Source organism: Lichenostomus cassidix, chromosome 1, assembly GCF_008360975.1.
Source record: "Lichenostomus cassidix isolate B80296 chromosome 1, HeHo_3.0, whole genome shotgun sequence".
NCBI lineage: Eukaryota > Metazoa > Chordata > Aves > Passeriformes > Meliphagidae > Lichenostomus > Lichenostomus cassidix.
The window spans coordinates 65,560,941-65,573,052 of NC_139479.1; the positions used below are offsets into that span (position 1 = coordinate 65,560,941).

Below are 12,112 nucleotides of genomic sequence, written 5' to 3' on the forward strand. Positions count from 1 at the left end.
TATGTCATCTTACTGGTCACCTGCCTTTTCCCATTTTGCTTTTTCCAAAGCAGTCATGGGTTGTGATTTAAGGGTGCAGCCCTGCTTTAGAAGCAGCTAACCATGTGTCAAAGTGCTCTTGCTGAATCAAGGCCATCCTGTTGAACTTATAATTTTACAGTGACTTCAGGGACTGCAGTCTAATATGCCATAATTAAGACAGCAGAACCCAGTCCCATGCTTGAAACTGATAGTCAGACTAGGGCTACCCTTACATGGGTTGAAGTTTCACCTTGTAAATGTGTCAGGAAAAGAAGAAAGAATGTGGCTAGAGTTTACAGCCATCTTCCTAAGAATTGCATTCTCAATAATGGCAGAATGATCAAAAAATAATGCCCATCAAGTAAATATTGTTCTTTCCCATTCCGAGATACCTTAGCTAGACATAGATAAAATTAGCAGAGTATTGAATTCAGCAGACCTTGGTTAACAGGAAGAGACAGTGTGGTCAGGATAAACAGGTCTTTCCGTCAGAGCTCTTCAGCGTTCTCCCTAAGAACATCCATTGAGTGGCATGATGTGTCAAGGAGCTGGGCTAGCTCCCTTCAGTGTTTGTTTTTCTCTCTTGTCTGACAACTTCATCACAATCCATCTTTGTTAGCTGATTGCACTGACTTGAACATGGGTGAGTGTGTATCAGCCTTCATTAGGTCAAATCAAAGACAAGTGTACATCTCTGCCTTGCCTGTAGAAACAGATTTATGCTTTGAGAAGGGTGGGGGGAAGGTCACTTGGAATTTGGCTTGAAATTTGAATCTGTTAAAGGATGAAATTAATAACATCCAGAAATAGAACATATGGCATCCATATATATGGCACTGTATCTGCTTGATGATGTCACGCTACCTCTTAAGGTTTGGGAAATGCACTTTTTAAAGCGTTTAGCTATGTTGTGGGCTCAACCTTTCAGACCTGACTGAGACAGAGCAGGCTTAATTTGGTCTGAACATTTATTATCCCTGGTATTTGCAGGCCACATAAAACCTCATGGTTTTCATTACCTTTGCATTTCACACACAGCCTAATTTCATTTATTCTTATTTTATGCCCCTGCCAGACCACCGCTCTTGATAAGGAGAGGCAGGTTTTCCGACGAAGACGCAACCAGGATGTGAGGGGACGTTACAAGGCTCAGCAAGCTCCACCTGAACTCAACTCCGAATCGGAAGACTATTCACCAAGTTCATCCGAGACTGTTCGCTCACCTAACTCACCCTTTTAATAAAACACTTTTTCTCAAAAGTCTTGGCTTTAACCCTTTGAGACCCTGATACTGCTTCAGGCCTGTGTGGAGTGATTACAGCTGATCTATCCAGCAGTAAAAGCTGGGATGGTGGAACACAAAAGGGTGCTCACAGAATCTTTGTAAGAATAATTTCCTAATTGATTGAAATACTTGTTCTCTGTTTAGATTGCAACTTGCTGCTAATATGATCCTCAAAGGGTTAAGGCTATTTTGCTTTTTTATTTAAAGATAGAAGCAGTGAATGTTTTCATCAGTGGAGCTAGGAACTGCAGTATGTAATTTTAGCATATGTTAACCCTCTGAGTAAATGATCACCTTAAATCTTGACAACCCATATTAGGGTTTTATTCTGGCTTTTTTGCTTTTATACGCACATATCTTTTATAGTATCCTGAAGTTCCTTGCCTGTTTCTGGCCAAAAATATATCAAATGTACTATTGCTTAGGAATTATAAATATAGGCTTAAAAATGAAAATAAAATTAAACAAATGGTATCTTCTAGAGCAGCTCATTCCAAACCTGTATTGTACTTCCTCACGGAGTGACTGTTATTGGAGGATATGATGCAGGGCTAAATGGGAAATTCAGTTTAGGGCATCCTCATGGTTTACAGAAGGTGACATGATGATGGCCACAAAAGGTTGCTTCCATATAGTTTGCTGCTAATGACAATGTCGAGTCTTGGGAAATTGCTTGAGGACACATTCTGTCATGTAATAGTATGTAATGATCTAGTTGAGAAGTTCCTGGTTCCTTTGCATCACATTCAGGAATGCACAGGCATCCTCCTGGCATGACCTGGTTATTCCGCCAGAGCCATTTGAAAAGATTAACACTGATGAGCATTACCCTTTAAATAGCTAGAGCACTTCTAAATTGGGGAAAATACAAGGAATTTAATGTACATGTAGAGCCTAAATTGAATTAGCAAAAGTTTTGTCTTTAGAATGGAGAAACTAAAAATGATTCACCAGTTCTATTTGTGATATTAATAAAATGGGCATTTACACAGAGTATATATATATATACATATATATATGTATATATAGTACTGGTTTGTTAAAACCTCAAGACAGCATTATAGCATTTTATTTGACCATTATCATGAAGTTGGCTTCCACAGAAATAATACACTGTGTAGACTTTTGCTTCAGATGTGATAATTTGAAAAAAAATTATAAAATGGCTCAGAATTTCACTTGAATGAAAGAAGCAACTTTCAAAACCATGTTCTAAAATAAAAAGCATTGTGAAATTTATAGTTTCTCTTTTGGCTTATATAAAATGGAAGTTTTCTCCTCTAAAGTTAGTTTTCTCATAGTGTTTTTTAAAAGTCACGTGTGGATTCCTCTCTCTCTCCGTCTTTTTCCTCTCTCCCTCTCTCTTTTCCTTCCTTCCTTCCTTCCTTCCTTCCTTCCTTCCTTCCTTCCTTCCTTCCTTCCTTCCTTCCTTCCTTCCTTCCTTCCTTCCTTCCTTCCTTCCTTTCCTTCCTTCCTTCCTTCCTTCCTTCCTTCCTTCCTTCCTTCCTTCCTTCCTTCCTTCCTTCCTTCCTTCCTTCCTTCCTTCCTTCCTTTTTCTTTCACATCACATAGCTATAAGTATGAATATATATCTGCCCAAATGAATATCTGCCCAAAATGACATGCAGATTTTCTCATCTCTCTGGGAAGTACAAATAAATTTGTCAGGAGCAGGGCATGTTGCCCACAGTTTCATTCCCATTCTGTGTTTGTTCATGGAACTGTCCATATGAGCAGTTGTGGCAGCCAATGTGTACCTGCAGCTGGTTGGGGCTGGTGTAAAGCTCTCTTGCACTTCTAGCTGGAAGAATCAGGTGAATTGTATTTCAAGAAACATTGGATTTCTTCTGTTTCTCCATCCTACGAAGTGCATCTTTCATTGCCTCAGACACGAAAATTCGTATATTGAAAGCTCTGAAGATTTTAAACACAGGAATTTAATCTTGTGAATCTTCACACAAGTGGTACATGTATTTCATATAGAGTTTTTTTTAATCGACGTGGTATTAATAATCTAGAAGTGAGATATTTAGTAGAAACTAGTTCTCCAGACTTCCTGGGTAATACAGAGAGATGAACATTCCAGGTTTGATTCATCTCGCCTGTCATGGGCACACATTTTAGACAGGACTCATGTTTTGATTAACCTGTTGGTCTCGCTTCATCGCCTGTAGAAGGAGCTGCTGGTGGAAGCTTACACTAGACACCAACTTCAGATTATGAGTTTATAGAAAGTCATCTAAGCCATCAGGAGACTGATCTCTGAATGTATGTCTGTGGGCAGAAGGCCTGTGCATGGCCTCAGTTACTCTGTCTGCAACCTGAGTGACAACATCTTAATGCAAGCAAAGCAAATAAGTGTCTTGTTGGAGAGTTCCGGTGGGGCAGGAGGTGAAGGGACAAAGGAACTGGCATGCAAAAGTTATCAGATTTTAGGTTTTGGGAAAGGCTCATTTCCATGTTAGATCTTTGACTATGACATCCAACCCTAGACTTTTCGTGAAGAGAAAATGCTCAGTAGATAGGGCACAACCAGTGCCACTGTGGTACTAATGGCTGTACTTTCATAACATTTGGATGGAACAAGGATGATTTTTCCATAGGATCAAATTCTGAGTCAAGATAAAGCCTTCCTTTCCACTTACCTACCCTAATTTACAGTAGGTCAGAGGATGGCACACATTTGACCAGCACCGACCTTCCCACATTATATCACAGCCTTCCCTTTAGAAGAGATACAGCTCAGCCATGTAAATGCAAGACATACATGTGGTAATAAAAAAGTGTCCATTAATACCACATGCTCCTTGACTGCTGTGAAAATTTGGCAGTCTTAAAGCAAAAGCCCATATTCATTCTTCTTAATTAGAGAGGGAAGTCAGGAGAAAGAAAAAAAATGTTTCACCTTATGCATTAGAAATATTATTCAAAAACCCATCTGGGATTTTCCTATCACCTTTTCTTTGCTTTGGAATACAGGGTTATCATTAAAATAAGATGTTTGGCTCCTTCATCTTACACCATCTTGTATTACTTAAAATGTATGTAAAAATAATCCTAGATCCTGAAAATCCTACTCATCTCCAACATCTTGTGTTTCTGATCTTTAGTTCATGTTTTATGAAGATAACTATAAAAATATTTCTTTAAGCTATTTTTAGGTTTGTGAGAAACTGGTTTTCAAATTGCTGATATTCTATTTTAGGTTTCAAGGAAAGGTATCCGAATATTTGAACTGTTTCAAAAGAGTTTCCAATGATTGTTTTAAATATATCCACATACCCATAGATATATATTTTAATATATCCATGTATATATATTTATGGTTTCATGAAGTTATAATGGTTTAGGCTTGTTTGGCAATGACTGCCATTTCTTTAAATCTAACCTCTGAATTCTTGGGGTAAGTGAAGACAGGATTTGTGGCCCTACAAATATTTGAAACACCAATGAAAAAAAGAAGTCAAGCATAACAGACTATTTCTAATGTGATAATCTGGGAGAGCACATAGTACACCGTGGTCATTTTACTCTAATACAGACCAGTCCTTCTGACTTCTTTCTTCATTTCCCTTTTGAATCACTGCCTTGTATTGCTGCTAAATGTGACAACAATTGTTTTAGTTAGCAGAGACGGATGGCAGTTGTGGTAGGCACCATCTATCACCAAGGAGAGGGGATGGGCACTTCCGAAGGGTGATTCAGGTCATCTAATGTTTGGTCTCTGGAGATGCCTGACAGCCTGATCTTAGTATTAGCAGGAAAGCAGAACAGGGTCGCTTCCAGCTTAATTCCTCTCAGTGAAATATAAGCGGGGATACCGCGGACTCTAACCTAAGTGCAATATTCTGCTGATCTTACATGCAGTAAGCAAACGTTGATGTGAAAATGTAGTACTGACAGCACAGGATTAGCTAAAAGGTAGTGAGCTGGGAGTTATCTCATCTAGATCTATCTGTCTAAGAGTTAAGCATCTAATAAAGGGCAATAATCTAAGCTTCCCATATAGGTGCTAGAGACTGGCTTCTCTAAAGGATAGTTAAAATTCTAGGATGGATTAATCGTTCATGAGATGAGGTGCCTAGCCCAAATATATTTACAACATGATTTATTAAGTCATGACATATAAATAAGTATTTCTGTAAGTTACAATTTTCATAGCATTAATGTACAAAAAATCCAGAATACTATGGGTCTACTCAGAGGGTTAACAGAAAAGCACTAGGCATGCTGATTACATTGGTGTATCCAAACTGCTTTGCTTTTTAGCCAGTGTTTGCTGATTTTTCCCGAAAATTCTTGAAAAATTTCAAGTTTGAAATAATTTAAGTGTTGTTGTTTAAGGAATTTCTATAACCAAATTAATCTTATTTTTAGCTCAACTTATCACAGGAATAATATGTATCATTGATGCAGTGTAAGTCTGTAGTTACCAATTTTATTAATTCCACAAGTGATTCCAGAAATCTCTCTTTTTTAAGTACTTACTATAGAGCTTATAATGGTGGCATAGGTGACTGAGACTGTCTTCTTTCTTATTGGTAAACAAACAATATTGTAATTTCAAGAAAGTCCTAAGAATCAGCTTTTCAGTTTGGTAGTGTACTAGTTAGGGGAAAGCTATCTCATTACATGCATTGTGTAAATCATCTTTGTAGATGAAGATTGTTCATATTAATGAACACATTCTTTTTCCTTGACATTGTAGCAGAAACTGTTTACTTGTTAATGAACAACCAATACATTAATTTGCTTCAGACTGTTAGAGGGGAAAGTGAGATTCCAGTCATTGAAAATGTTATTGCTTTACAGTAGCCCTCATCTAATTTAAATGTGGTGCATACTACAATAAGCAAAGCCAAACCTGTGAATAAACTCCTGAAAAAGCCTGGTGGGTCTTTATTCAGTTGGGAGCTCGTATACAGTAGCATGTGACAGCAGGAAGGCTTTCAAGAATTGTTGAAATGAAAGCGATATATCCACAAATAAGAGCTAAATTGCAATCCTTTCCCTATGGGGCATATATGTTTGAAAAGAAAAAATAAAGAAAAGAAAAGAAAAATTGGCTCAGAGGTTTGCAGTGGTACTATATTACCACAGGGCAAGTACATTAAATCATTGTTATTTGCTAGCCTGGGGTATATGTTAGAAAATGGCATCTTTTTTATTTAGTTTAGATTGTGGGCAGGGAGAGCTTTCCTGATATTATTGCAGTGCCTGCTAGTGCTGCCATGGTTAAGGCTGTGTTAGTATTTCCATTATAAACTCTTAGTCTCAAAGGTTTTTAATTTGATTGTAAAAATGTGCTTCAGGCAGAAACTTGGCATACAATTTTTCAGCTCAGAGCGATTCTTTTCCTAAAATATGAGAGAAATCAGCTTGACCTCCTCAACATTTATTTTCGAAGTGTACACAAACATTCATAGACACAAAGGCGGTTTTTATGCAGCTCATTTCAGATGTGTCATGTTTTCAAGTATATCTCACAGGTCTTAACTACAAAGGTGACAGCTCCGAACTTTTGGGCATTTTGAAAACCAGGAAGAAAACTCAGTGATCAAGAGCAAAAATGTTCCACATGTGGGAGAGTTTTATTTTGACGTGACAACATTTAAAGTTTGCACAGTAACGGGTATATATATGCCCTGCTGACTGCTCATGTAATTCCTAAACCCATTAGTTTAAGTCATTCCACGTAGAAAATGCTAAATGCAAATATGCTGAATTTCCCTGTAAGACTGGGAAAAGAGGCAGTTTTGTCTTGTGTTTTATAGTAGCACCATGGACAAAGCTGACAATACACCAGCAAAAGGGGTCCACAAAGAGAAGAATTGAAAGGACATGTTTTCTCTTAAGGGGAAAAATATTGTCTGAATAAGACAGAGTTGAAAGCTTGCACTGAATAAGATAGATTTTAAAAGCAATTTGAAAAGCATAAGTATGGGACCATTTGAAAACTATAAAAGTGCAAGGGAGCCATGCAGTGTAGTGAATCCATGCACGGAAACAATCACCTACTAATCTGGAGCAAATTTACAGCTACAAACAGGCATAATTAATACACAAATCAAACACACCCAGCGGCAGATGGAATTGAAATCCTAGTCCTTTTAGCAAACATAATGCAGACCTTTTCCTCATATATTCACTAAATGAGACCGTGTGTAGCTGTTTGAAGTAGTGTTGCATACAGGCTAGTGGGGAAATTAGGTGTTTAAAAAATGGCTGCAAATTAATTGTTTTTAATAGCAATTCTACCTCACTGGGTCCTTTTGGGAAATGACAGCTTTTTAAAAGTGATGTCTATGCCTTTTATACTTGTGTGCATATATACTTGGATAGCCTATGCCAAATGGCTTCAGTAGGAATTGAGTTGCTATACTGAGTCTTCATGTTGCCTGCAGTTTTCTGCAACAGGGGCCAGAGGAAGGGACAAAAATATCCATGAAATAAAGAATTTGTGGATTGATCCATCCTTTAATGGAGATGTCTTCCTAATCTTTCTCTTAGTGATCGACTTGAGTGAAAAACCACAGTGCTCAGTCATGTCCAGAAGTATTCTTCCTACCTAAGTGGGTGGGAAGGGGACTCTGGACAGAGCTGTGCCATTTTCTTGGCACCCACCTACAGTGCTGCACATTTTGTCAAGCCATGTGTAAATATCAGGTTGGGAAAATCACTGTTTGCACCAAATAATAGAGCCAGAGAAAGCATGTGATTAGCCATGACAAAGGTAGACTGAGATTTGGAAGATGGTTTCTGACCAACTGATCAGACTGATTTTTGAGAGTTTCTCCAATAGAACCACTGGCACCAAGAAACTCCAATTGATTTTTTAGGTGCAACTTGACTGTTTATGAAAAACTTCCTTCTTGAGGTGTTTTTGATATGTCCTCATATACGTTTCCTGATGTAGAAAGGCTCTGGACTCAGGAAGCCAGAAGACAGCATTATTTCTATGTGTCTAACAGATTTTAATGCTAGTGATGAGTTACTCATACACATATAATTTTAGGTGTCTGGAAAAAGAAAAAAAAAGGCAGTGATGAAAAAGAAGCTTAGCTTACTTGTCTAGAGTTACTCTCAGGAAGAGCTGACATTACCACTACAGCTGTTACTGCTCCTGCTATTACTTCTACCACCACCACCATCGCCACCACCATTGCCCTTCAGACCTAATGACTTTATTTAACCTGTGCATCTCCATCAGATGTCTGGAATGCTTCAAACCTGCTAGTAAGACCAGAAGGGTCTTATATGAATAACAGCATCTATAAAATTATTTTCTTTTCAAACAGAATGCCCACAGCTATTGAAGCTGGGGTCCATCATATGGTGAGAGTTTGAGTATTGGAAAGAGAGGTATTGGTAAATTGAAAGAGAGGATTAATTGTAAAGTGTAAATACAATGTCCAAGGGAATTCCTGGTGCTGTATCTTGCATAGGAGAGTGATATTTTTTCCTTCAGCAAATTCAAGCACATGGGAAAATGCAAATAAGCCCTTGAGAGATGAACTTTTGATAATTTGGTGTTTATTGTTAATCTTAACAAGGTGTAGTTTTTGTGACATTGCTTCACGGTAATAGGGAGCTAAACTTAAGGTGGGTAGCATAAGATCTTGGCAACTTTTGCTGTTGACAGTTGAGGGGTGGGAGGAGTCAAATTGACTGACTTATGCTAAAACAAGTAGTTCAGAAGAGGCATTTCCAGAGAGAGTTGATGTGGCCAAAAAAAAAAAAGGAGGAAGAGGACTCTTGAGTATTTCCCAAAGGCCAGTTTATCACTTGCCATTTTGCTGATCTTTGGTGTCTTATCTGAGGGGGAAAAATTGCTCAAGCTGGTCCAAGGTTAAGAAAATATCCATTATAACTTTTTTTTTTTATTAAGGAATTAATAATTAGATTTAATATTCTGCCTGAAAGGAAATTGTTAAAGGATTACTGGAGTGTAAATTAAATAGCACTTTTCTCATGCCTGCTAAAAAGCCATCTAAGGAAGTGGTGGCCTTCAAACAAGTTTCTAAATTATTTAAATTTAGAAAAATTTTAGATTTTTTTTAATGTAAGAAACTCAAAAATTGCTATGTGTTTGATTGGCATAAAGGAATCTTTGATTTTCAAGGTAGCGATATATGCTACATATTCCTGCAAAAATAAGAAGGGAAGCCAATTTTTTCAAAATGTGAGTGAACAGAAATTACCTCTGATATTATCACCTTAACTTTTGAGCTAGGTTTTTAAGTTGCTGCTTACTCTTAGGTAAAATATTTGCTCTAATTAGGGAATAAAAGGTAGAAAAGGAAAAACCGCTTAACTCTAGACTCAACTTCTAATGAGTTCATGTTTCGTGAGCAGAGAATCATTACAATATATTTCAATTCAGTCATCACAAGCAAACCTTCAAGGAGTTAGATCCAGCTGCATTCCTGAGAAGCTGTGTGTAAGCTTTAAAAATTAATCATGCAGCCATATCCTAGCTTTCCCACATAAACCTCTGTACCAAAGTGAGTCTTGGTGAACATGATTATCAAAAAAAGGAAGTAAACATTCAGAAATTTGTCACTTCATGTGTTAATATTCCAGCACAGGAGGTGAGTTTGGATAGAGGTATGGAAATCAAATATAGGTGTGGACTGACAGGCTCTGTATCTAGTACCCTTCAATGCTATACATACCAACTCTCATGAGAAATGTGAATGCTCTTTTACAGTGTAATCCTGCTAAATCCCACTAATGATCAGCAGTTTCGTTGTAAATGGATGTATTTTGGGAATTAGCAGGTGAATTAAGAAATACAATAAAGGACCAGAAGATAATGCATTGCATAGTGTACTCTTTCATTTGTTCTGAAAATTGATTAAGTTTTAATTTCATACTTCTTATATTATCAGCAAGTGTGCCGGAGTATAAAAACTACAAGTAATATGAGATCCCACCAGGACTCTCTGATTATTTTTGATGAAAGGTAGGAAAAGTGCTATTTTATCTATGCTGATAAAAGCATGTATTTAAACCTACTTTCATTTATAAGGTAATAGTTGCTATTTAACCACTGGTTCATGGATTAATTCTTGATGCAGGAGATAGCTGCAGAACTAAAGAGTCTGTAATCTGTCTGTCTGTCTGTCTAGAATATTAATTTATTTTTTTTCACAGGGATTATTAATTGACAACAGGGTTATAGGCATGTGGTACTTTCCCTTTTGGACTTTGTCATCCCAAAGAGTTTGTCCTCCATCTTACTGGCAGCACAAGATTTTGGCATGGTGAAATGAAGGCTAGTGATTTGTGAACAGCATAATCCTTCATGAACATCACTGTCAACCTTTTTCTCCTCTGCTCTCTTCCACACACCTCCAGCCTCTTCAGGCCACTTGTTTCTTTCTCCTTTCCTACACTCCACTTCTCTTGTGTGGTGCAAATATTGTACATCTGTGTGTAAAACAGAGCAGGGAAACTGCTCCAGAGGAATAAAAAAAGCTTTGCCCTGCATTAATTACCTGGTTCTGTTCATTGTTCCCATGCACCAGCATGCAAGGAAATGGGGTATGAAACAACTGACTGCTGCAGTGGGAAGATGGGACTCATTTTATCATCAGTGGCAGCTTAAATAGTAAATGACATTAAGGGCTAAGGTCTGAAAAGTGTGTGTTGTGTCTTTTGGGATTAAGTTCTACGCTGTTCTTTATATTTGGACTTTCAAAGAATTTTTATTTTGAATAAACTGAAAGAGTGGGGTGCTGTAAAAAAATATTCAAATTGCAAAAGAAGAAAGACTTGGAGGAAGCTGGAGCACAATCATACATATGTTTAAACATTACATACACTCAGTGAAAACAGGAATACTTGGAGAGGAGCCATCACGTGTTATCTTCAAATTACCATTATGTTTTAGCTGTTTCCAATGCTTCCTAAAGGACAATAATGGAACAAATGCACAGACTCTATCTTTCAGTCACTTGTCCCCAGGAGACACATGGCATACAGCTTTATTATTTGTTGCCACTTGAACTTCAAGATAGGAAAAGGCAGTTGCTGGAAACCTTAAGCCTAAATGCTGCCCTGGTTGTAGCTTCTTGCTCTGCCCCAAAGCTGCACTTGCTGGGCCATGTTTTCCACTTGTGGTGTAGGTAGAAAGCTAAACACTGGCCTGCTGTGTGCCAGCATTTGCACTGCTGGTCTCTGCCAGAAAAAGGCAGCAGTCATGAGGCTCCTCTGCCATGCAAAGTCAGCAGAAGCTTCTGCTGATGCCTGAAATACCATTTACCATTTGCTAAATGAAGGCTAGTGAAATCCTCTTTTTGAAAGACACTTGAATCCAAGATAAACTTAGAAGACATACTTCTGTAAAGGGACTAAAGAGTGCAGCTATGGGTGCTGGTTTGCTGCCTCTGTCCTGGCTGTGAGCAGCTGACAGGAGTAAATGGGGCAGCAGACGTTAGGAAGCAAATGGAAATCCTGTGGGCAGCTTGCAAGTCAGCAGTACATAGTCATAACCAAGTCTTCTCTAGAAAGCAGTTGGATTTGGGCTTTTGCTTTCATTTTTCTAAACAGGAAACATGTTCAAAACTCCAACTTGCCTCCTGTTACTTGTTTCCGTTATGTTCGGGGAAATGGGACTTTGGAAATGGGGGGTGGGGGGGAAAGATTAGTAGCATTACATCAAAGAACTATCCAAGTCTTATCATGATTCTCCTGTTTAGGTGACAGGTAGATAAGGAAGATGAGCTCCAGATTATGTCCAGCTGCTCTTTCTGAACTGCAGACAGATTGCACTCCAGGCAGAGAAATCATCTGAATGGAAAT

General features: G+C 38.1%; 1 protein-coding gene across 2 annotated transcripts in view; it reads left to right on the forward strand.

Moving 5' to 3' along the window:
• DCLK1 (doublecortin like kinase 1) overlaps window positions 1-10,802 on the forward strand; it is a 235,346-nt gene extending 224,544 nt beyond the window's left edge. For both annotated transcript variants that reach the window (XM_085061508.1, XM_085061498.1), the window contains one exon: window positions 1,097-10,802. In XM_085061508.1, coding sequence (XP_084917634.1) covers window positions 1,097-1,154 — 58 coding nt within the window. In that variant the 3' untranslated portion in view covers window positions 1,155-10,802. The remainder of the gene's footprint in view (window positions 1-1,096) is intronic.
• The last annotated feature ends 1,310 nt before the right edge of the window (window positions 10,803-12,112 follow it).